The sequence below is a fragment of the Vigna unguiculata genome, chromosome 7 (genome assembly GCF_004118075.2).
Source record: "Vigna unguiculata cultivar IT97K-499-35 chromosome 7, ASM411807v1, whole genome shotgun sequence".
In the NCBI taxonomy this organism is placed as follows: Eukaryota; Viridiplantae; Streptophyta; class Magnoliopsida; order Fabales; family Fabaceae; genus Vigna; species Vigna unguiculata.
Genome location: NC_040285.1, coordinates 23,159,045 through 23,186,193, shown reverse-complemented (window position 1 = coordinate 23,186,193; position 27,149 = coordinate 23,159,045). Strand labels below are relative to the sequence as shown.

At 31.2% G+C, this 27,149-nt stretch overlaps 2 protein-coding genes across 2 annotated transcripts; one reads left to right on the top strand and one right to left on the bottom strand.

Annotated features, from left to right (window-relative positions):
• Positions 1-3,858: 3,858 nt before the first annotated feature.
• Positions 3,859-4,983, bottom strand: LOC114192372 (bZIP transcription factor 53-like). Its single transcript, XM_028082076.1, has one exon. The coding sequence runs from the start codon at positions 4,602-4,604 to the stop codon at positions 4,155-4,157; it is 450 nt and encodes a 149-aa protein (XP_027937877.1). The 5' UTR covers positions 4,605-4,983; the 3' UTR covers positions 3,859-4,154.
• Positions 4,984-12,348: 7,365 nt separating this feature from the next.
• Positions 12,349-26,318, top strand: LOC114191695 (vacuolar protein sorting-associated protein 51 homolog). Its single transcript, XM_028081042.1, has 20 exons — positions 12,349-12,619; positions 12,735-12,874; positions 12,953-13,007; positions 13,106-13,213; positions 13,373-13,471; positions 13,580-13,657; positions 14,025-14,102; positions 14,362-14,472; positions 16,143-16,243; positions 16,331-16,398; positions 22,774-22,847; positions 22,970-23,036; positions 23,341-23,450; positions 23,589-23,855; positions 23,962-24,078; positions 24,905-24,976; positions 25,069-25,119; positions 25,416-25,643; positions 25,730-25,906; positions 26,082-26,318. Exons 1-20 carry the CDS (start codon positions 12,452-12,454, stop codon positions 26,199-26,201), a joined length of 2,289 nt encoding a protein of 762 aa, XP_027936843.1. The 5' UTR covers positions 12,349-12,451; the 3' UTR covers positions 26,202-26,318.
• Positions 26,319-27,149: the final 831 nt, after the last annotated feature.

The window sequence follows — 27,149 nt, the reverse complement described above, 5'->3', positions numbered from 1 at the left end:
AAAGATAAACAACTACAAAAAAAAATAATTATAATCTGGAAAAGAATAATTAAATATAAACAGGAATTTCATATTTAAGAATGGACGAAACATTTATAGGGACTTCTCATCTTGGCTTGAACATGTATTCAATAGATTTATTTAACTTTATTTTTTTACAGATAATAAAATAGTCAAACACGTTTCTTTATTAATCTATTCCAAAACAATCATTAAGTTCATTTTCCCCCTTGTTAGAAAAGGAAAATATTATACGAACATCTTTAAATATTGTTACACCTATTCAACATTTAAATAAATTTTTTTTTTCATTTAATTATTCCTAAATGATTTTATATTTTAAAACAAAAACATAATTTTATAAGTGTTAAGTAAGTGTAGAATAAAAAGTGAAGTGTCCTTATCTCATTAGTCGTTAAAAAATGGCCTTATGTGTGCACTAGGGCTACCCTATCCGAACCAGTCCATGCTTTTTTTCTTAAATCATATGTAAATTCACTTTAAAATAGTATTTATTAATATTTCACTATGTAATTACCACAAATAAACGCACTATACTTTAGTCGAATCAGAAAATGATTTCTCGATCATCGTCATTTAATATTACTTTTTTTGTCACGTAAAGTTTTAAAGAAATGAAAGTGTTGTCTTACTTTAAAATTAAAGTATAGAATATATTTAATTATATAAGAGCAACATTTATAAATAGAAAAATTGAGAGGTCAATTTTGCCAACCATGGAAAGTGAAAATATCAATCAACAACTACGAAACCCAAAGTGGTTGGTGACATTATTTTAATCAAAACGAGACATTTGAAATACGGCATCTCACACCACTTGGTAAATCACGCGCGAACCTACGAGCGTACTGCAACGCAAACAGTGTGCAAAGGAATAATCCGAATCAATTGAAAAAGATACCTTAACCATCAATGTAAAGCAAGGAATCCAGAATATTCCACTACTTTTAATATGGAACTTAACCATTTGAGTTTTTACCGCGTTAAAAATTGGGTTTGTTAATTCCCACTTTGCCACCTCCCTAGTAAGAAATTAACATATCAGCTTACTCCAAACTAGAAAGAACTATTCTTTTTAAAAAACACTAGTATTTATATTTCTTTTACTTAATAAGAATAAATTCATATTTCAAGAAATAGCTTTTTATGATGAAAAAGTATCACTTCATCTTCTAAGGAAAAAAAAACTCATATCTTTAGAAACAATCAACTAGACACTCAATTTCTCCGTTGATATTTGAGTAACTTTTCATGCAAGTGAGTTGTTGAAGAAAAATATTTTGTTACATGTAAGTGATGAAAAAATAAATATTATAAAGAAAAAGAAATACCTTAGAAATTTAAGTAAATAGTTAAAAACTTAAATTATATAACAAAGACCTTTTTAAATAAAATAAAACAAAAAAATTGAAGATAATAATACCCTTTTTATATTTATCAATTTAAAAAATTGTTTAATAACTTTTTTAATATAAAATATCACAACAACATTCAAATCGAACTAAAAATATTGATTTAGTTTAATTTGATCCAAAATGATTACTAAATTTAAATCAAATAAAATCAAAGTGCCTTTAATTTTAATATTCAGTTCTACCGGTTGTTTGATAATCGAATTAAAATGAATTGTAAACAGAGATACATGTTGACCAAACAACTGATTAAAACAAAATATGATAATTATCCTACAGGAACACTTAAAATTATTATTTTGGGATATTGTTTTGTAAGAATTAAAGTCAACTATTTTTAAATTAGGAATGAAAATAGTCAGTTGGTCTTTTTAAAAGTATATGTTTAAAATTGAAAAATAAATTGTTCAATCCAACTTTATATTTAAAATTTAAACACGTCATTCTTTTTAAACTACATAATATATCAAATTAGCAACATAAAGTTTATTCATTTTGACTTAGCTAATTTATTGACAATATGATTAAACATAATATTATTCTAAAGAAATCATACTTACAGTATTATCTATTTAGTTAAGAGTAAATAATTTCACACTAACAATTTATCAAAATTTATAAGTTTTTTTTTTATTTCATGATATTTAATGATATAATTATTTATTACTGAGCAAGTTATAAATGAGAAAGAGAAGTGAAAGTTTATTCAGTCATTAATATAAAATCCTTAAATAACAATAACTTTTTAAATAAAAAATATTTTTTTTATAAGTATGATATCTAAAGTAATCTCTATTATAAATAAAAAACTATAATTATATTATAAAGTAAAGACTAATTTAGACACTAATTTTTATAATAACCAAAGCTTTCATAGTTAATATTGGTTAGTCATTAAAATTTAAATCACAAACCAATTATAATTTTTTATTTATAATAATAAATATTTTAAAAATCAATATTGTTTAGTTTGTAAATTAATATTTAAATTAATCATTACAGAAAATAATTATTTTTTTGTCTCTAAAATTAATTGTTATTTATTTTTTATTTTTTTTTATGAGTTACTTTTATTAGCTGTTATTAGGAGGTGCCATGTCAAAGTGAGTCAACCCGGCTCAACCCATCACGGGTTGGTGGGTTAAGTGAGTTGGCTCACCAACCCACCTAAAAAATTATTTATTTATTTATTTTAGTATTCAAATATTTAAATAAATTTTTAAGTAACCATGAGGTGACAATCATAGTAAAATCAAGAACCAATGTTTTGATCATGCTCACCACCAATATATGAAGAATTATTTTCAATAAAGTATTCATTAGTCTAAGAAAGCATGACTAATATTACAAATTTTCTATCATGCTATTCAGCAGAATATAAATAAAAAAAACTATACATTTTTTTTTCATGCTAATTTAGAAAAAATTGTTTATAAGACGGTTACTTGAATAATTTATTATAAATAAAGATTAATAAAGATTAAAGTATCAACATATATATAACTTGACAATCAAATTAATTAAACATTCAAACTATTCAAATATAATTAAGCAACATTCTAGCATTTAAAAATATGAAATTGTGAACAAATATAATAGGCGTAGTAAATAATTATTAAAAAAAAAATTAAAAGAAAATTTTAAAAAAATTAAAAAAAAATTGTAAAAAAATGTTGGTGAGTTAAGTGGGCCAACCCACCTTCAACCCGCCTCGAACCCGTTTACCCTGTGGGTTAAGTGAGCCGGGTTGAGTTCAACCCACTTTTAAAAAAATTAAATTTTTTTCAACCCAACCCGACTCGAACCCGTGGTGAGCCGGGTTGGCTCACGGGTTGAAACCCATTTTGACATCTCTAGAAGGTGGTTACGTAATTTTTTTTTTTTCATATAACTTTTGTATTTGTTTTAATAAAATATTTTGAATGTAGAAATTTGTACTCCTACCAAAATCGTGAATATATGGAAATAATAACAAGCGAAAAATAAAGGAGGCCGTTTTAAAACGAACAAAATATAGAGCCTAACAATAATGCTGAAGTTCTTTGCAACTGAAACAAACAAGAATCCGTCAAAAATGTCTGTCCTGCGTGATTATTTTATGAATCTGAAACACGTTTATGAATCTGTTCGAAAACAATGAAACACGTTTACGTTTCATATTTGATATCTCGAAATCTACATTCTACTGACCATAGACTATGTGAAAAAAGACCATTTCATACTAAGCTGCTAATTTCATAAGGAGAGGAAAGGAGAAAATATTTTACTTACAAACATTCACATTATCATAGTTCATAAAAAAGTAAATATTAGAAACATTCTAATCAGATTATATTTGTAAGAATTATTAATTAATTATTAATGATTAATTTATAGTTTTGTTTAGTTAATATGAATAAATTTAAAAATGAAATAAAGAGCCCCATTTCAATATCGAGCCAAAGAAATCAGTGAGGGCCACAATGCTTAACGAATATGGGACAACCACAATCCATGGCGGATACTCTGTCCTAATACAACACATACTCCAATTTGTAATTTCAATCACAATATCGATACAAGCAAATACATTCAGAACAGCGAACGCAAAACGAACGAGCCTATAATGTAACACACAAAAATTAAAACCCACACACACTATCACTCAAACACCACCATTCCCTTATTTTATTTGTCAACACCATCAATAATTAAACCTAACCACAGGAAAACCTAATTCAATTATGAAGCAAACAGTCCTTGAATTCCATGGAGGAACATGTCCGGCGACGCCATCATAGGGTGGGGGATCTGCCAAGGATTGAAGAGAGGGTCCGGAATCTGCGGGATCTCGACGGAGAGGTCGCCGACGTCTTCGGCGATCTCGAGAATTGAATTCAGAAACCGCAAACGATCGGCGAGCTCCATTGTCTGAGCTTTGAGGATGTCGTTGGCGGCGTCCATCTCAACGTAAGCTTCCTCCTTCGCCTTTATGTTCTGCGCCAGACGCACGTTCTCGCTTTGCAATCGGCTTGCTTCCTCAGTTAGGTTTTCCAGCTGCTTCTGCTTCCGCATCCGCGATCTCCTCGCCGATTCGCGGTTCGACTCCATCCGCTTCCTCTTCCTCTCGTCAACGGCCGGATCTCCTCCCTCCGACGATCCTGAACTCGCAGGACGTTGAATCGAAGCCATTGAAATCGAATTTGGTGGTTTTTGCCAAGTTTAGGGAAATTAGGGTTTTGTAGATCTAATTAATTGTCAGAAATCCGAAAAAAAAATTGGGGGGGAATGAAGAGGCTACGAGATTGAGAGGGAGTTCATGAGAAGACGTAGAACCAGTAGAGGAAGACGACGGAGAAAGAGTGGAGGAGACGGATTCGACGCATGGGGTTCGCCAGGGTCATAGAAATTCCGTAAACATTTGATTTCGAACAAGGTAGAACAGAAGAGTTTGATCGAAGATAGGATATGGATTAAGAAGACACAAAAGGGAGATTTGGTTTGGGGTGGGTAGAAGAATTTGGGGAAGGTGAAAAGGTTTATCCGAAGAAGGTTTCAATAGGTGTGAGAGTTTGGTTTTATAGAAAAATGTGGGGTTAGGTTGGGGTGGAAAACGTGCTAGGGTGCACTAGGGTAGGAATAATTAATTGGAAATTTTTATTCTTTGAGAGCTTAATGACAACGCGTCACAGCTGGCGCCAACGTGACGACAGAGAAAGAAACAGCTATTTTCCTCACGCATCCATAATAAGTATTTTCAACTCTTACCTTACTCTTTCTCTCTTATGTAATTGGAGTAATTGAAAAACATGACTTTAAACTAGGAAACGCACATTTCATTTAAATATTTGCTGTATCAAAACGATTTTCAATTCAATCCTGACAAGAGTTAATGGTAAGAAAATAAAAACAATAAATATTCCTATCTACTTACTTTTTTCCATAAATATTTTTATCTTAAAATATTAGGTATAACTATTTTTTATAAATTAGTTATTTAATTAAATTGTAATTTTTTTCATAGATATCATTATTTTTTAGTTTATTTTTTGTTGAAAAATTAGTAGTTATTGTCTAATTTTCTTGTTAATAATATGATAAGATTAATATTGTATTTCGTTGTTTTGTTTACTAGTTTTCATCAATTAAGAAATTTCGGTTGTTGTATTTAATATAAAATGATATAGTTATTAATGAAAATTAATAAATGATAGTATTATCTTTATTAGAGATAGGAGAATATTAGGAAAATGATTAAAGTATAATTAATAAGCACAAAGTTTATAATTTTTTCTAAAAAATTTTACCTTAATATTTATTAATGTAATTTTAATTTATTTAGAAAAAAAAATGTTTATAAGTACTATTCTAGGCGATTATGATTATCTCACAGGTAATTATATGTTTGTAAGAATATTTTTACATGTGAATTTTCTCAACCAAACCAATTTGAATAACAGAGGCAAAAATTTATTTAATATTTTTGTGTTTCCACTAAGTAGTAGTTAGTGCTAGTGTGTTGTTGTTTTCTGTTTCTCAAATTGGGTTATTTAAAAATTTTTACTTAAGTTTTCTTAAAAAAAATAATTCAATTAATTAAAAAATAAAATCAAATAAATTCGAAAATCAATTTTTATTATCTGCAGAAAAGATAAATTTTAGGAGAAGATATAATCGGATAATACTTTATTTAAAAAATAGTTTTAATTTAAAATATATTTTTATTTTTGAAAATCCGTGGAAACATAATTTTATTAATTCAAATAAAATCAAATAAATTAGAAAATCAATTTTTATTATCTGCATAAATGAAGAATTTTATGAGAAGATCTAGTCAAGAACACTTGATTATAAATTCAGTTTTCAAAAGATATTTTTATTTGTAAAAAATTGTAGAAACATAATTTAATTATGTTTAATCTTAATTGATTATGTACTTGAAAACATGATTTCCCTTTTAAAGAGATGTGACTTGGTTGATTATTCCTCTTTTTCTTTATCCAGAGTGACTTGACACCCTAAATATTATATATCTTTATCTTAGATTTCCCTTAATATTGAATAGGGGTGGCAATTAGGGTCTGGCCCGTCAGGCCAGCCCGCAGAAAAAATGAGGGACAGGCCAGGGTAGTGAGCCCGTAGGCCCGGCCCGAATAGACCCGCGCGGGCCAACCCGCAAGCCCGCATAAAATTTAAAAAAAAAAACTTGCATTTGTGTATATTAATTACTTCTTTTATGGACTCTTGCATTAACGTTTCAAATTCTTGTATAACTAGAAAAAACAAGTATTATGTAATTTTTAATGTGCTAAAATTTAAAAAATACATTGTGTATGTCATAGTATGAATATGATGAAAATGTTGAATTATCAATTTATCATCTAATTCCCCAAAGTCTTTACTTAATTTTGTGAACTTCTTAAAGTTTCCCAATTTTTAAACATTGAAAGTTCTATCATAAAAATTAAAAAAATTAAAAAAAAAATTGAAGAAAGATTAAAAAAAGGAAAAAAAGTGGGTCGGCCCATGGGCCCGTGGGCTAAGTGGTATGCGGGACGGGCCAGTGTTTTCGGCCCACATAAAGTATGCGGGATGGGGCGAGCCAGCCCGCGTTGTGCGGGGCGGGCTTAAATGGGCCGGCCCATGCCGCATTGCCACCCCTATTATTGAAGTATTTTTTACTTGAGTATCCATTAAAATCTTTAAATCTTTAACTTCAAAGGGCTAGTGGTGACATCTTTTTGTTAACATTTGGTATCATAGTCAAGGTCACAATCAATATTTACATGTGACATCAATTGTCCCGTGGACATAGACCAAATGAGCCGGATTACAATGGAATAGTGGCGCTTGAGCGTGTGTTACCTTCTTACATAAAAAAGAGTTAGCATCCAGACTAAACGACTATAACTTTTGATATTGTGGTAAGCATTCGATTTTAACCATTCTCAATTTTTTTTCCAATGTACATGGATGTAAATTTCATACATCACTCTCGTAGTTATTTCTTCCAAATCACACTATTTTGTTTCATTTTCAAACTTATTTTTTAATCACAATTAGTGGAAAAATTATTCTTCAAATCACATTAGTTTGTTTTGCTTTTAACTTATTTTTAACATTTAAAATACCAACAAAATAACAATTTTATATCCAGTACAAAAATAGTTAAGAAAATTAACTACGTAAGCAAAAATTAACAAAAAATAATTTCGTATTTTAGAGACTAAAATTTATTTTTTATGTTATGAATTTGGGAAACAATAATACAAAGAATATATATTAAAAATGTATTATTAAAAAACTAGATACAAATCAAAATTTACTCTTTAGAATATATATATATAACATTTAATATCTTTTAAGTAAATGTTAAGGGTAATAAGAGATAATAAAAAATTGTATCAAAACACCAATAAAATATTACATAAGTTAAAAAATAGTTAAAAAATTATAATTTATAAACTTAAAATCTTAAAAAAGGTAATTAAAGACTGTTTATTAAATATATTTGTATTAATTAAACTAACTAATAAACTAATAGATAATTTATTAATGTTACATAATACATTCCTAATGTGAATAATGTAAATTTTGACATAAATGTGAGGAATGCCTGAAACATTTATCAATGGTCAAATAAAATTCTGTTATAGTGAGAGATAAGCACGAGATTCATTAAAACATCATTAATTTTTTAATTAAAGAAGAAAAAAATTACCAACGAAGGAAAAAATAATTGAAAAGGTTTTAAAAATTAAATTTATTGAAATAAAAAAAAATGTTTGTTTAAAATGGAAATTTGATGTCTTGGAGGGAAGAAAACCAAAGTATGGTATTTACCACGTTTATAATTTCCTAAGATCTGTGTGAAAAAAGTCCAACACTTTTTTGAAAAATAAGAAAGAAACTTTTTTATGAGTTAAAAATAGTTCTTATATAAATTAAAATAAAAACTTACAAAATAATATGATTTTTTTTATAAATTAATTTTAAATTATAAAAAATAGTTTAGCCTGTAGAAAAAATTATAAAGAAGTTTGTGATTAGGGATGTCAACGGGGCGGGTAAGGTACGGACCCGTACCATACCCGCTGGATAAATATTCACTCCATACCCGTATCCATATTTGTCGAGTATCCGTTATGCGGGTATCCGCCTATTTTTTTATATTCTCGGTTATCCACGGATACCCACGAATATTTAGAAAAATATTTAAATAAATAAATATTTAACCATAATTAGTATTTGGATCAACAAGTTCACTTTTTTCGATTGATTCATGAAAAACAAATAAATAAAAAATCACTAACAATTTATATTATATTTTATTTTTGAATGAAATATTAAAAAAATTACTAACTTCATCAATGTCCACATCTTGCAACATTGAATAAAGTTTCATGTCGTCCAATTTTAATCTAGAAGCCTCAAAACATAAGAAGTTCATTAAAAAAATTTAACAACCACCTAATTAAAATATCTAAGTAAAAGTGTTAATTTCATTACCTTCCATGTTGGTCTATAACAAATATATGTAGATAAGAATCCAACCACCATTACTGAATGAAAACTCATAATATTTTTTACTAATATATATATATATATATATATATATATATATATATATATATATATATAAAAGTTTAACGGGTACGAGTATCTACGAGTACAAATACTATGATATCCGTTCCGTTCACATACAAATATAAAAAATATTTGTACCTAGAAATAATGATATTCATTTTTAATATTTGTTTTTTATAATAAAAAATTTTATCCACGGATACGGATTATGTTCACATCTCTGTATGTGATGATACCGTAGGGAAAGATGTAAAATAAAATGTACTGGGATTCGTTAATCTTTCAAAGTGATAAATGTTTTTCTGGAATAACTCACCGACACCGAATTATTGAGAAGCTACACCGGACTTGGAGCTGAAATTAATTTGCTGGTAATGCCTCTTCCTCCCTCGTTAATTCCTCCTCCACCTTCATATTTCCTAAACTTCTATTTAAAATTATCTTCAACAACCTTCACGAACCTCTATTATGCATTATGCCCCTTTTGGATTAGTTTTAAATGTTGTACAAATTTATGTTCGGGATGAACAGAGACGACAAATTGCTTATATTTGTGGGTATTTGTCCATAAAATTTGGTATAGATAGTAAGTGGGTATTTTAAAGGTATAATGAATAATTTAATATTTATTTATAAATATATGAGATGTAAATATGACTTAATTTATATTTTATTATGTTAAATTTAAGTAAAATTAAATTAAATTAATATTTTTATTAAGTTAAATTTTAAAATAAAATTTAGTTAATATTTAATTTAATTTGTATTATATTTTATTAAAGTAAACATAAGTGTTACGTTTGTATGTAAATATTTTTGAAATATATATGACATTATATTAATAGTTGATGATATTATAATCTCATAAAATTATTATACAAAATACATTTATATTTATTAAGAGTAGAATGAAATAAAAGAAAAAAATAACGACTGATGAATGGAAAAGAAAAAAAAGGAAAAAATATATTAAAATAATTTTACTGAAAGCATGAAAAATAAATGTAATTTTTTTAAAAATAAATAAATAATTTATTATAAAGGATAAAGTAAGAATAATAATTATGGATAAAAAAAGTAATTTATTATAAATGGAAATAATTTAATTTTAAAATTTTTATTTTTTTTAATATCTACCTACATTCATTGACTTCTGCAAGTTTTAAAAATTTTATGAGTATTTTTTAAATGGATATATGATAAATAATGATATAAATTTTCTTTTTCGAGTCAAATAACAAATAGAGAACATCTGCATCTAATCTAACATGATGTTATCTTATAGGTAAAGATATATTGTGTAATAAAATTATTTGACATAGGTAAATTTTTCGTTTTATTCGAGAAGAATTTGAACACCTTAGTAAATGTTTATAAATATTTTAATTTAATTATGCAAAATAGTAGTTAGAGATTCTTTTTATTTATAAATAGTGAAAATATATGTGCATGCATGTTATGTTTTTTATGATGATAAAATATATAAAAAATTAATAATAATAATAATATTATTATTAAAATTAAATATAAATAATTTTTATAATTTGATTATAAATAATTTTTATTATTTTTTGTAAGTAAATTCTCAGTTAAAAAAAATACTAAGTTAAAAATGGTTAAATAAAAAAATTAACTATAAAAAAAGTCACTTGAAGAATAAAATTAAAAAAATAATTATTTAATTTTTTTTAAATATTTAAAAGATAAAAAAATAAACAGGGACACGAAAAAGAATCATTATATATACATTTTCAAAAGACAAAAATAAATTTTCAAATATCATGTAATATATAGTTAGAAAAACATAAGTTATGAATTGTCAAATTCAGAAAAAAAAAAACTTATTTAGTATTATTTTGGATTTTTTTGATATAGAATTATATTTTTCAACATGTGGATTGTGAATTTTGTAAGATATTTTCAAATTGTTAAATTTATGGTTAAATATGTTTTTTGTCTCTGAAACTGTGAAATTTGGAATTAGTCTCTTCTTGAAAATTTTGACCAATTTAGTCACTCATCTTTAAAAATGCATATATTTAATTATTTTAACTAAATTTTGTTAAATTTATCTGACGTTTCAAGCGTATTTCATGATAGTATTGAATTATTTGCACTATTTGAGAAATTTTCACTTCAATACTAACTCAAATATTATCATAAAACACTTGTGAAACGTCAAATAAGCTTAATAAACTTTGGTTAAAAAGACTCAATCCACGCATTTATAAAGTTTGAGGACTAAATTAGATCAATGTTTAAAAAAAAAAAAACTAATTCCAATTTTCACTGAAAATTAAGGGATAAAAAACATATATAACTTTAAATTTATAAGATACTATCACTTTTGGATTTGACACTTTGGAATACACTTTTACTTCACGGTTTCATAGTGCACACGATCTACCACTTCTTTTAGCATAGCAATTCTTACATGATGGGATTGAATAGAAGAGATTCATGGGACGAACACATAAAAATAGACTTACTGATCATCCTAATTTTAGGTTGTGTTGGAATTTAGAGGTGAACTTGAGAAAATGAAAAAATTGAAAATGAGAGGAATGAGATTAGAAAAAGAAAGAAAAGTTTTGACTACCAAAAAATTGTGAATAATTTATTTGATCAATGTGATAAATAAAAAAATATTTTATTTGTTGAAATAACAAAATTATAATTGTATCTTTATAGTTAAAGTTAATTAAAAACAATTTTTTAGTGAAAGAAAATAATTTTAATGAGGTCAATTAGACTCAGCTTGCTAAAATCACAGCAATGCATAGACTAACAAAAACATTTGTACCAATTGAAGTGAGAAATGAAAAGATTGAAATACATACAAAACTCCCAACCAAACAGCATTGGTGACAAATAGTTAGGGTATATAAATGATTTCATCAATGAGTGTAAAAGTTATAATGAAGAGAATTAGATCATACCTAAACTAATGACTATTGTAGTTCGGTTGCATAGACAGATAAAAATCATATTGTGGTGATATCGCTCTTAGAACTTGATAGAATGGTGACTCATAGAGAGATACACAGACAATGCTATCATAAATTGAATAATCCAGAAAAAAAATACACATCTAAGGTATTCCTAAAAAACAAAAATGCGAAATCACATGAATTGAAGGTCGAAACTCACAAGGCTTATTTGAACTTCTATTAAGATCCAACGGTGGTGTAGAAAGAAAAACCTAATTTCTTGGTCAATCTATCAGGATAAGAAAGCTGGGCCAGACTTGTCGCTGACATCGAGCTCCGGGTAGTCAGCCCAGGTCAACTAGACATGGGCCAAGGAGCAATGTAGGCCCGTTTTCCACTGAACTTCAACACGGTCATTCCCTTTCAACTTTCAACAAAGATCAAACTCGTTTCACAGATCGGAGGGAGAACGGAGTTGGTTCAACCGACACAGCGGAGGAAAACGAGAAGAGAAAGGGGAAAATGGGAACTGATGAAGCACCAATGGACGACAAGGCGAAGAGGATGAGAGATCTGCTATCGAGTTTCTACTCCCCAGACCCTTCCAACTCTGACACCACTTCCAAACACGCTTCCCTTGACGATATCAATTCCACTTCCTTCGATCCCGATCAGTACATGAATATCCTGGTAAAATTGTATCCCTCTTCTTCAATTAATCACTCTCATCGCGAAACACGAACTTGAACTAACATGAATTTGAACTTTCACTCGATTTCATTGAATGGATGGATGCATTATGCAGGCGTACAAGTCCAATTTGGAAGGACTGCTTCAACGTCACGTTGAAGTGGCTGCTGAAATAAAGAATCTCGATACGGACTTGCAAATGCTGGTCTACGAGAATTACAACAAGTTCATTAGTGCCACAGACACTATAAAGAGGCATGTATGCATATAACCCTCCCTCTCTTGCTTTATCGTGTCAAAATTGTCTGCATCTAATGCTTGCTTTTTGAACAGGATGAAGAGCAACATTTCAGGGATGGAGACAAACATGGAACAGCTTCTTGAAAAGGTAACGGTAGCGTACCGACTTTGTTGAAAGTATTAGAATCAAAATAGTGATTGGAAGAAATGGAGTTTGGTTGTAGTTCACATTTTTCTCCAATGCAGATCATGTCTGTGCAGTCAAGAAGTGACAGTGTCAACAGTTCTCTATTTGACAAAAGGGAGCATATTGAGAAAGTGCATCGGACTTGTAATCTTCTTCGTAAAGTTCAGGTATTACATATCAAAGCAAGCGTACCTAATTCTTTATTCTGGTGGCTTTGGATTACTGAAATATTCATGTTCCATATATCAGTTAGTGATATGAGTTGTGAGCGTTTTTTGTGGAAGTGGAATATGACTGACATGCTTTTCACCTTTGCCGAAGGGTAGTTCATATATGATCTACCCGATAGACTAGGTAAGTGCATCAAGTCAGAAGCATACGCAGATGCCGTCAGGTTCTATACTGGAGCAATGCCAATTTTTAAGGTTGTGCCTGGCTTATATAGTTTCTGATTCAATCCCTTTATTATTTTTACATACAACATGTTAATCCAGGTCTTAAATGAAATATCTCGTTTTCCCCTTCTTTATTAGGCATATGGAGATTCATCATTCCGGGATTGTAAGCAAGCTTCTGAAGAAGCAATGGCTATCATAGTAAAAAGCTTACAGGTATAGTTCTTTCATCTATGTCAGACTGTTCGGAGATGAATCATAAAGTAAAATGCAAGTTGACACTGAGTTTCTTTATCTATTCCTTTTTTGGCAATAATGGAAAATAAATTGCGGCTTGTTTAATTGGTAAGTTGTAAAATCAACAATTGATGGATAGCTAGATGCTATCTTTTGTAGTTACTGAATTCATCATAGTAAACTTGGATAGGATTAGCTTACCCAATGCACCATTCTAATCTGATCTTCCAAACACGGTAAAATTTAAAATGTTCAATTGGTCACTATTAACATTAACATACATATATAGTCTCTTGTTTTTATTGGAAGCTTGTTATCATGATTTGACATTTTTCTCTCTAACCAGGGGAAGCTGTTTTCAGATTCTGAATCAATACAAGTGAGAGCAGATGCAGCAGTGCTTCTTAAGCAGTTGGATTTTCCGGTTTGTTCACTTTTTATAAACAGAAAAATTTCTTTTTGCATGCTAGTTAAGATTTGATGGGATATTATCAGCTAGTAAATATTTTCTGAATTTTATTGTTGAAGAACTGCCCCATGATGATTTTTTTTTGGCGTTGTATGAAGAGCTTTGAGCAACCACCATATTCTCTTTCCCTACCTTTTAGAGAGAAATAGCATCATATTTTTTTGTGTGTTATTAATAAATGTTGCATGATGCTAGGTTTTCAATTTATTGGCAGGTGGATAATTTAAAGACGAAGTTATTTGAAAAGTTAGAACAATCTATTACAGATATTCGACTTAACCCTATAGAAATAAACAGTGCATCCAGGGACTATTCTGCTCACGAGGTAACTAGTGCCAAAGCATTATCCTTTTGTATATTGTCTTTCTCTCGTACCCAATGATATCTCATATTACTAATTCACTATCATATATTTGGCTACTTAAGATGTTGACGATAAAACAACATTGAGGTTATGTGTGTATCCTAGAGCACCAATTTAAGCAAGATATTCTTCACCAAAAAAATTAAGCTAGTTATAGATTAGGTATTAAAAAGAAAAAGATATAGATGTAGAAGTTTTTGTGAGGCTATGATCATGAATATGATACATGTATGAGATACGAAGCGTATCTAATATGGTGATATGTTTATTTTGAAAATAACAAGATATTATACATGAAAGATATATTTAGCAATGTATACAAATTCTTAAAACAGAATGAATATATAATTGCAATTGTGCTGATTCATAAAATCACATTTCTTGGGCATTGTCAAAATAAAAAAAATATTATAAATTATTGTCATAATAAAAGTATAACCACTCCATAGATTACACACTTCATCCATAAGTATTGGTTTAGTATCCTGAAGTGTTGAATATGAATATGTGGCAGAGATTGAAGTTGTTAGAATGACTATTAAAATCTGGGTAGGAAGTAGTTGTGTTGGGAACTACTTCCTGATGTACCTATGAGTTGCACCAAGTTTTGTACCTAGGAGTCTAGTGCAGTCTTTTGATCTTTCATCTTCTCATTGTATTGGATTTCTATCATTACAAATAGAAGATCATAAGAAGGGTCTTTTAAGCCGTCTAGAATATATTTTTCTCTCTTTTTTAATCTTAAGTTTCCATGCATCAGTTAGGCAATGTACATGTTGGGATTTTTCTTGGGGATACATTGGGGAGATTCATCATTAATGAGTCATGAGTCACCATATAAGAGATCATGACACCACCTACCCAAAACTTTAAGGCTTTGTGTTTGAGTTTTTTTTTTCTTATGTTACTCAACATTTTCATTTTTACTCGATGTAAAATTTTAAATTTATACTTGAATTCCTAACAATCTTTCCTTTAAGTGTGTGTTGAGTTCTACCATAGGTTTTTTACTATAATGGAACATGCTTGTATCTATCAACTACCTCAACACATTTTCCCTCACCCTAACTATGTTGTGTTTTACTATAACGAGACGTACTTACCTTCCTCTAAGCCATTTTCTAAGACAAACCATACTTTAATACTATTGTTGGGATTTTTTTAGGGGGATACACGGGAGATTCATCACTAATGAGCCATCAATTAACTATATAAGAGATCATAACACCACCTCCAACCCAAGACCTTAAAGCTTTGTTTTTATGGGTCTTTATTTCTTATATATTACGTAACTTTCTCATTTCCATTTAATGTGAGATTTTTAACTCATACTTGAAATTCGTAAAATTTTACTTATGTAAGTAGCTCTACAATTGTTGATGTTCATTTGCTGGACAAGAATGTTAAGGAGTTGGTTGATAATAGGAAATAAAGAAGTAATGATTACATGGATGGTCATGTCAAATAATCTGTGAAATATGTGATATGTTATTACTTTTCCAATCCAATTCCATATTTTCCCTTTCTATTCAGCCTATTTTACTTCCGTTTGTATGTATGTTTTTTTCTTTTACCTGATGTTATAAGATTGATGAATTAGGATCTATCATTGTTCCCATTTCTTAATGTAGGCAGCTGTTCATGAATTTGTGGAGGCAGTTCGTGCTTTTAGAGTTATATTTCCTGATTCCGATGAACAATTGGTTAAACTTGCTGAAGACTTAGTTACCAAGTTTGTATCATTATTTTTCCTCAAGAAACATTTTTATTCACATTTGATTAAATTTGTATAATATGCACACTTTTTAATGTATGTTAGGAACTTTGTATTTGCTGAGGAATATGTAAAGACACGGATTTGCCCAGATGATCTACTTGGTGTTCTTCGTAAGTAGTTGGCCTTTGCTAGTACTTCCGTATTTTTTGTGTTTTGTTTGTGTGTTCATAGCTTTTTGGAAAAGTACTTGATTTCTAAAGCTATATGTCTTTCTACTTTCTGTACTGCATTAAATGAGTCAGTGGCATTCGTCCCATGCCTGTTATATGATATTTACTTTTAATACAAAATGTAGCATTTTTTTTATCCAATTTCATTATTTATATGCCTGGATATTTTTAAATTACATGGAATTGTTCTCCCTCTGAGCAATGCAGTTGTATTTCTCAAAGACACAAGGTGTGTTTAGTAGGCTTATTTACTGCTTATCGATATGACTACATAAACACTTAATGGTAGTACTTCTAAAAATAGCGTTTGATATGTTCTTACTAGTTTTCAGCTTATTTTGATATGCTTTCAAGGATGACTTATGGAAATAATTCTAGAAACAACTTATACAAAAATGCTTACATAATAAGTGTTAGAATAATTACATCTATGTATAGTCATTAAGTCTAAGTAGGGAGTAGTGTGTTAGACAAGCTATCAGCTGTACCTAGTTTTGCACCTAGGTGTCTACTGTAGTCCTTTAATCTTCCATGTATTCTTGTATCACTTCTCATTACAAGTAGAAGATTATGAGAGGGTCTTTGAAGCCCTCCAAAATATAATTTTTCTCAATTTTTAATCTTAAGTTGGTATCAAAGCAGTTTGATCTTGCTTTGCTTGTCTCTGTCATTTCCAACACTTTCTTCGTTGTTGCTCAACGTCTGTCACCGCTGTCCTCAACCAGCCACCGTCGCCGACCACCATTGTTTTTGCTGATGACCACTGCATCTAGAGCGCCTCTCCGAGCAACAACCAACCCCATCGACACTAGAAGCTAGTTCTCCTCCATGTGCCGCCATTTGCTCAACGTAAGTTCGCCGGCTGTCGCCAATCTCGCTGGACCTTGTGTCTCTGTTTTGGCCTTCAAAGATTCGTTCCAACGTGGTTCGAAGTCATCCTTCTGAAGAAGTAGGGGCAACGACATGCTGAGAAACCTTATTTGCTTGCGAGATGTAGTTGAGCAGAACGTAACCCTAACTGCAGGGCTGAATACGTTCTCTTTTCTGTTTATTAAGTGGGTTAAAAGCCCAACTAATGTTTTATTGAAAATTGGTTCAAACCCAATCAATGTTATTGATATCGGATAACAGAAAATATCAAATACCCTAGAAATCCTTTATAAAGTTATGGCGGAAACCATAACAGGTTATGGCGGAAATATTAGAATTAAAAGAAATATAATATATGAATATAGATAATTAAAAAAATTTATATTTTGTCTAGAAGAATGTGAAAGGCAGCGGCTGTCGGTGAGCGGTGGAGACCGGCGGTGACTGGTGGCTACCGGCGATGAGCGGCGGCGACCAACACCAAGCAGCAAGGCCAGTCCAAGAAAAATAAGAAGATAGACTTGGGAAAGGTTAGTGGGGGTATTAAGTTAAAAGAAATGTTTATTGGGCTTGGTCCAATTTTTAATAAAACATTAGTTGGGCTTTTAACTCACTTAATACACAAAAAAGAGAACATATTTAGCGCTACAATTAGGGTTACATTTTGCTCAGCTGCATCTCGCAAGCAAGGTTTCTTAGCATGTCCCTGCCCTTACTTCTTCATGATGTGCCGCCTTTTTTGCCATAGCCGTTCTGCACCCGCCACTCGTTATGAAAGTAGTGGCTGCCATGGGCCGCCATATGAAAACCCGCATCGCCACCGCATTCGTTTGGCAGCAGGCTGAAAAACCGCCACTGTTTTCCGCCATAATGCTGCCACAACGCTGCCATAACGGAGTTTTAATAACACTAGGCCCAATAAACATTTCTTTTAACCTAATACCCCAACTAATCCTTCTCAATTATGTCTTTTTCTTTTTCTTGGACTGGCCTTGCTGCTTGGTGCTGGTTGCCACCGCTCATCGCTGGTAGCCACCGTCCATTGCTGGTCGTCATCAGTATCCGCCGCTCACTGGCAGTGGTTGCCTTTCAAATTCTTCTAGACAAAATATAAATTCTTTTAATTATCTATATTTATATGTTATATTTCTTTTAATTCTAATATTTCCGCCATAACTCGTTATGGTTTTCGCCATAACTTTATAAAGGATTTTTAGGGTATCCAATATTTTCCATTATCTGATATCAATAACACTGATATCCTTGTTGTTTTCGCATCTTCTCGCTGGTTTTTTGTTTCCTTGGTCAGAAATGGCTATTGGAATTGCTATTTCACTCTGGAAGCCCCTCCATTACTTTCGAAAAGCTAAATGGAAAAAATTATCTTTCTTGACCTGCACCCGTTTAAATGTGGTTCCTAGGCCAAGGTCATCGTGCCCACCTTGAGCAAGATGGAAGTCATGTACCCCTTGAAAAGGATGAACAATGGTAACAAGTTGATTTCTGACTGTGTGCTCTATTGTGGCAGTATGTAGAACCAAGAATTCTGATGTCCCTTAGAGCTTTCAAAATATGTCACTCCTTTTGGAAGAAAGCTCAACATTTATGCCAATGATATCCAATGTCTCTATGATTCTACGAATAAGCTTGAATCTCTCAAAATGACTAACCATGATATGGTATCCTTCATGACTGAAGCCCAATTTGTAGTGGAAAAACTAAAGATGTTGTTGGAAGTCGAATCTTTGAAGGAAATCAAGAAGAAACTTGACAAATATTATATGGTGATGACTGGGCCAAGTTGTTGGACTTGAGTTGTAGATACTCTTGATACTCGTCCTCAGTGAACTTGGATTCAACAGTTTCAGCCTTAGAGACATTGGTTGTTTTGGCAGGAAATCCATGGTGGGAATAGCAGTTTTATTGGGTGTGACCATTCTTTTACAGTAGGTGCACTGAAGACGCCCTTGACCGCCACGTCCTCCACCTCTGGTGCCACGTGCTTCTCTTCCTCGGGTGACAACTATGACAAATGGTTCCACTAATTCCTGGGTTTCCTTAGTTTAAGTCACCGACACACGAAGAAGGCGTGTGATCAAGCAATCCATAGAAGGGATCTCATTACATGTCAGAAGTTGATCTTTGACATGATGATAGTTCGAACACACGACACGAAGGATCATCACCATATAATATTCGTCAAGCTTCTTCTTGATTTCCTATAAGGATTCGACTTCCAAGAACATCTTGAGTTCTTTCTCGGTAGCTTGGGCTTCATTCATGAAGGAGATCATATCGTGGTTAATCATTTTTAGAGGTGCGAGTTTGTTCGTAGAATCATAGAGACGTTGAATGTCGTTGGCATCCAACGTCTTGAGTTCCAAGAACATCTTGAGTTCTTTCACGGTGGCTTGGGCTTTATTCGTGAAGAAGATCATATCATGGTCAATCGTTTTGAGAGATGCGAGTTTGTTCGTAGAATCATAAAGACATTGATGTCGTTGACATAGATGGTTTGAGCTCTTTTCCAAAATGAGTGACATGTCTTGAAGGCCCTAAGAGGCATCAAAAGTCTTAGCTCCACGGATTGCCACAATAGGACACATAGTTGGAAATCTGCTTGTTTTCACTGTTCGACTTTTTCTTCATGCACATGACTTCTATCTTTCTCAAGATGGTCTTGATGTCTTTGGCCAAGGAACCACATTTCAATGGCAGCGCACCAAGATAGGTAATTTTGTTCATTTAGCTTCTCAGAAGTAATGGAAGGACTTCCAGAAAACAAAATAGCACTTACAATGATCATTTTGGATTAGGGAGACAAAGTATAGTAAGCAAACGTGAAAAACAAGAGAAACCCTAAACCCTAGGGCGATTTCCACAAGGGAGGCTTTGGGACCTCACCCAAACAAGATTCTAAGGGGCTGAACAGAGAAAGGAAGCTCTGGCAATCCCTGCGGTGGTGGCGCGACGAAGTTCCGATGGAGGGAAGGCGGCACGTGAGGGATACACGCCTAGATGCAGTAGACTGTGAAGTGGCGCGTGGTGGCAAATTAGCCTTCACATCGGCAAGGTTGGTTGTCTCTCGGAGAGGCAATCCAAATCCGGTGGTCGTCGGACGAAACTGCAACGACTGGCAGAAAATAGTGGTTGACAATGTTGGATAGTTAAAAATAGCAGTGAGTAACTTTAGATAGTGACGAACCAAGCTGGACAGCCGCAGACAACTAAGGGTGGTGGACAAGACGAGACAAAAACCAAAGCAAGATCGTCCAGGTATCATACCAACTTAAGATTAAAACTAAAAATATATGATTAGAGGGCTTAAAGGACCCCTCTTACTTTCTTTTATTTATAATGAAAGTCTGATACAAAGATATATAGAAGACTAAGAGACTGCATTAGGACCCTAGGTGCAGAACTAGATACAATTGTAGGAGGTTTCTCACACTCTACACCCTATACTTAGGGTTAATGATAATACATAGACGTAACAATTCTAACAATTTCCTCCAAAGATTCGACTTCCAAGAACATTTTTAGTTCTTCAACTGTAGATTGAGCTTCAGTCATGAATGATACTATATCATAGTTAGTCATTTTGAGAGATGCAAGCTTGTTTGTAGAATCATAGAGATGTTGCATATGATTGACATAAATGTTTTGAGCTTTCTTCCAAAAGGAGTGACATGTTTTAAAAGCTCTAAGGGACATCAGAAGTCTTGGTTCAATAGACGGCCACAATATAGCACACAACTAGAAATCAACTTGTTTCCACTGTTCAACTTTTTCACGGGGCACATTGCTTCCATCTTGCTCAAGGTGATCATGATGACCTTGACCGACCTTGACCAAGAAACCACAATTCCACATATGCAAACCAAGAGAGGAAATTTTTTCCATTTAATTTCTCAAAAGTAATGGAAGAACTTCCGGGGAATTACATCTAGGTACGACTATAGGTATAGCTGATAGATGTTTCCAACACTCTACCCTTTATAATGATAGTACATAGATGTAGTTATTCTAACATTTCTAATCATGTCTTTTAGATGATATATTTGGACCATAAAGAGAAACTCATCATTATCTCCATTTGTATTTGGCTATATATTCATCTCATAGATTGTGTTATGTATGATAAATTAAAGGTTCCTACTTATGTATTTTGAGTATTTAATCCATTGGAACCACTATAATACTAATCAGTAATATGGATATGTTTTTGCGAAATATTTTCAAGATGCTGATGAGTGCATTCACCTTAATACATCTTGGCAAAGAGCTATACCAAAGAGAAAAGCTAAATTCCATTTGCCCTGTTTAATATAATGGGAAGCACTTGATTTTGTTTTCCCCATTTACCCTTGTGCAAATTTTCAGTAATTTGTGTGTCCGAACCTTTTCTTTTTCTCTTAAACTTGTCAATATTTTGTATTTATATTATTTTATCCGTTTCCGTTTAAGTGTCATTTCTGTGTTTTTTTGTTGGGGAGGGAGTGGAAAAGGAAAGAAAGAAGGAGAAAGAGAGTGGGAAAGGGGAGATAGATGAATAACAAGTTTGTTGTTAAGTTTATTGATTTAACAAAAGAAAAAAATTAAATTAATTGAAAATATAATAAATTACCAAAACAACAGTAGTTAAAATTCATTTAAAATAAACGTAAATTAAAATTAAAAAATAATTAGTTATAAAATAATTATTTTACGAAATTGGAAATAATATAAAAATTATTTTAAAATTATTTAAATTATTAATTATAATTATACTATCTATTTTCTACCTATCAATTTAAAAAATTAGAGTATAATAAAACTAATTTATAATTTAATTGATTAAATTTATCTTTTTATAAAATTAATTACTGAATATTATATATTATTTTATATAATGTTATTATTTAAATTGTTTTACTTATTATTATAATATTATTCATTTTAATTATTTATTAGATTATAATAAAACGTACCTAAGCATAATTATTATGTTCGAATTTTTCAACTTTCGCCTTAAATTTTCGGGGAAAGCTAAGTATGAAATTTTGTTTAGTTTTCCATTTTTTAAGGTTTTGTTTTCAAGTTTTCTTCACTTTTCTTCATTCCCTATGTTTGTGTAGTTAAAAAATAAACGTATGGTTAAGATTGTTTTTGAGAAATCAAGAAATGTTTTAAATTTTCTCTATCTAAATAAAAATTTATAAGATTTCTTATTTTACGCTTTTTCATTTCTATGCCCCAACAAATGCATATACGCAACGTAATCTAATACAAGATTGGATGAAGAGTAAATGTATAAATGAGAAAAGAGTAATTAGTATTGTATTGAAATTTGAAGAAGAAAGCTAAATAAAAAACAAAAATCTTTCAAAATTTCGATAGTTAAAAGGAAATAAAGGGAATAATTGTTAAACCAGTTTCAAAACTTCTTTAAATTTGTAATTACAGGAGTTATCTGGAATGATGTGCTCCTAATAGATGAAGTCTTGCAGGAAGCGGCTCTCTCAAACCATTCTCTTGAGGTTATCCATTTATCTTTTTTTGTTCACCTAAGTTGTAGCTATTCAATTCTTTCCTTTCACATATTTTTATAATATAATCATTACCAAGTTAATTTGAATCGACTAACCCAAAATATTTCCAGGCTGCAAAGGTTGTTCTCATGTCATTTGTTAGAAGTGCATTTTCTCATCTTCTGCAAGACATCTCAGGTTAGTTCTTTGACTTGTAATCAGAATGTTTCTGATATTAGGTTTCAGCTTAAAGTTTAAAATACTTTCCGTACCTTGTAGGAGAATCAAGAAATTAAAAATCTTAGTTTGATGATTGCACCAATGTGACAGATTTTTTTTTTTTTTTTACAATGATCAGAAGCATAGAATGCTATGAATTATGCTGTTGCTGATTCTCACTTGTCAAAATAGCTCTATTATATATTCACATGGTTTTTGCTACTGGAAAAATTTTAGAAAGTTGTCTTCCTAACTGTGCACTGAGATAGCATCTGTTTTGTAGGCTCCCTCTTACAAATCCTGAAAAAGGATGGTGCAGAACAGTGCTCTCTTGATGTTGTTCTTGATGCAAGTACAAAAGCAGTTCTTCAAGGAAGCTTGAATGTCTTGTTGGTAAGCACGTTTTTATCCTTAGATTCTTCTAACCAAGTTTATATGCAATTATGTATGCATCATGCATGTGTTGCCATTGAGATTTTCTCCTATTTCCGTTTTATGTCATTTCATTTACATTTAATCACTCTCGTTCAGGATTTCCGCAAAATTTTAGATGAAAACTCCGGGATCGTAGTTAGATTAAGAGAGTTAATTATTGATTGGGTTCAAGAAGGACTTCAGGACTTTTTTAGGAAACTGGAGGATCAGTTCCTTCTATTTTCAGGTAGAAGTAACTCATCTATTCAAGCACACGGTTTGGCAGAGGGTGCTCAAGGGGATAAAGCTTTTGCTGGCCTTGTCCTTGTACTGGCCCAGTTGTCTTCTTTCATTGAACAAACTGTCATCCCAAAAGTCACCGAGGCAAGGGTTCACTTTATAGACTTATATTCCATTCTTGGAATTTCACTGTGTTACTTTTTGTTTCAGATCCTCTGGGTATACCTAAAGTTTTCCTTGTAATCTTCAGGAAATAGCTTCTTCCTTTTCTGGGGGTAGCATTAGAGGTCATGAATCTGGACCTGCATTTGTTCCTGGAGAAATATGTCGAAAATTTCGGTCAGCTGGTGAAAAGTTCCTGCACTTGGTACGTTTTTAAGTTCATATTTTGCTTTTAATGGAATTGCAATTCATATGACGCTTTTTGTCCTTGTCTGTATGTCACTCATTCTTATTCATATATTCCCTAGGTAAGGCATAAAGCATTTTTATGTTTTCCAGCTTGATTTTAATACCATAGAATATTTATGTTTCCATGGAAAAGATGAGTTTCAATTTGATTGACCATTTAAGCCTGTAGACAGTGCCTGTTTGCATGTGAAATACAATACCATTCAAAACCTGGAAATGATGCAGTTGTTACATTATGTATTGTGAGCTTTCTCTCAAGAACTGATTAGTTTAGCTGCCTGTTCATTTTTTACACTGTCAGTTAATTTTATCTGGAACAATGTATTAAGATTTTCGGGAATGTTGACAACTGAGTTTTGAGCAGTTCTTATTAACTTCTTCTGTGGCTTTTGTTGCTTTTTTCTTGGCTTTTACTTGACTGGTAGAGGACTTTGTAATCCTATCATATGTACGTATGGTGCATTTGATTATAAAATGGTCATGTTTTCTACAATGTCTGGTTGTCCTTTGAATTTATTAAGGATGGATAGCTCTTATGGTTTTGCTTTGATGTTCTGGGATCGTTTCTTTTGAGGGGCTGTTGCCTGATTTATAAGCGAACTAGCAAGCTTTACTTCACTTTCTTTGTTTCGTAGTACACTTTCTTGAGTGCTCTGGTTTTGGTGGATATTTAATCTCCAGTTATCTGTACCTGATCCGTTACAAGTCCTCTAATTCTTTATTATCTAAAAGTATTTCAAATTGAACAGTGTTTCCCTATATGTTTTTGTTTTTTTTTTCAGTACGTAAATATGAGAACTCAGAGTGTATCATTTCTCCTGAAGAAGAGGTTTACCACCCCTAATTGGGTTAAGGTCAGTCTGTTATATCCGTTTTTTTCACAAGACTGGTGATTGGTTGTCTTTAAAGAGCTTGAATCTGAAATTTTTTTCTTTTCTTTACACAGCATAAAGAGCCAAGAGAAGTTCATATGTTTGTTGATCTGTTTCTTCAAGAGGTTGGTATATCTATATATTATCAACCGCACTTTTCTGTGTCTTTTAAGTTTGCATTGAATGGTTTAAGCATCGCAATTGAATACTAGTCATAATAGATTTTGCTTATCTGGAATATAATGAATGTGATGAAAATGATCTGTAATTAATTGAAGCAACAACAATAAAAAAATCTTATTCCATTCGGTGAGGTTTACTTTGTGGATTGCACAACACTGTTCGCTTTGGTTAAAGATCAAATTTTAATGGAAGCAAACTGGAGGAAATTTTAATTTCCTTTATTTTCATTTTATTCCAGCTTGAAGCTATAGTTAAGGAAGTGAAGCAGATATTGCCTCAAGGTAGACGTAAGCACCGCAGGACTGATAGTAATGGAAGTAGTGCTTCCTCAAGGAGCAACCCATTACGGGAAGAGAAACTGGGTAGGTCAAACACTCAAAGGGCAAGGAGCCAGCTTTTGGAAACGCATCTGGCAAAGTTGTTTAAGCAGAAAGTTGAAATTTTTACCAAAGTAGAATATACACAGGTATTTTATGATTATTATATTGGAGATTTAAATGTTAATAGTTGATTGGGAGGGAACCTTGATATCATTTTCCTTATGGACCGCAGGAGTCTGTAGTTACAACTTTAGTTAAATTGTGCCTTAAAAGTTTACTAGAATTTGCCCGACTCCAGACTTTTAACCGAAGTGGATTCCAGCAAATTCAAGTGGATATCCAATTCCTAAGGATCCCATTAAGGGATATAGTTGAAGATGAAGCTGCAATCGACTTCTTGCTAGATGAGGTAGGAAAATTCTCTTAAACATAGTTTTCCATGGTGATGTCACGCAGTTTTCTTATGAAAATTACCTTTAGGTCTACAGTTTCTTTTGCCCCCTGTTCTGAACTAGCTTCTTTTAGTTCCTAATATCTTATGCATCTCTTGTGCTTATTTTGATTTTTGTATCTTTTGGGCGTAGGTGATTGTTGCTACCGCAGAACGGTGTCTAGATCCGGTTCCATTGGAGCCTCCCATATTGGACAAACTTATACGAGCAAAGTTGGCTAAAACCGAGCAGCAAAATACAGTTTCTTCGTAAACATTTTTGTGGAAGCATTGGATATATATATGTAATGTTTTTGCTTCTGTGTTTGTCATCTCGTAAACATTTTCCTGAATATTGTTTGTATAAATAATAAATTATCGTTTTGAACAATTGTTCTTAGTAGATTTCATATCTTAATAAAAACAATATAATTGTTATCATAAATAATAATCAATTAACCTTGTTTCTCAATTATATATTTATAGGAATTTCTCACAAAATTTAAACAAAAACTTTTTTCGTAAATACATATTTGGTAAAAGGGTCAGTTATTCAAGATTCTCTCTAGTTTTAAGGACATCATTTTAGTTTTTTTAAATGATGTAGTGTTCTTGAAAGAAGTTCTATCTACAAGCTCTTTATGAAAAAAATTCTTTTTACATTCACTTATATATTCAGAGATCAGTGACATTTAAGTGATATCTTTTCTAATTCATTTTTCTCATTAGTTGATTTGGTTTCAACACGTATTTCAGTGCATTAGTGTAGTAGATTGCTATACTACTTAGTATTGTTTTTGTAATAGGTTAATAATAAACCTCATGATAAGTTAATAGAAAAATGTATGTTTATGTTGAATTCCAAAAACGATGGAATAATTCATGATTGGATTGAACTCGACATTCAGGCATAACCAAATTAATCTATATTTTTTTTTTCATTATGTCTATCATTTATTTCTCTTTTTGTTAATATTTACTCTTCTTGACACTTAAAAAACTATGGCTAAGTAATGATTAAGTACATTTTATCCTTCTTTTTAGGGTCAGTTGTTAATTATATGAATAGTATTGTGTTAAGTGATTACTTCATACTAAAACATGTCATTAATAAAGTTTTATTTTTATTTTTAATTTATGAAAATATGATTAGAGAATCAAAATAGATTTTTTGTACTCTCTTGTACATTTTGTTCCTTTCATTTTAGGTTAAATATTCCAT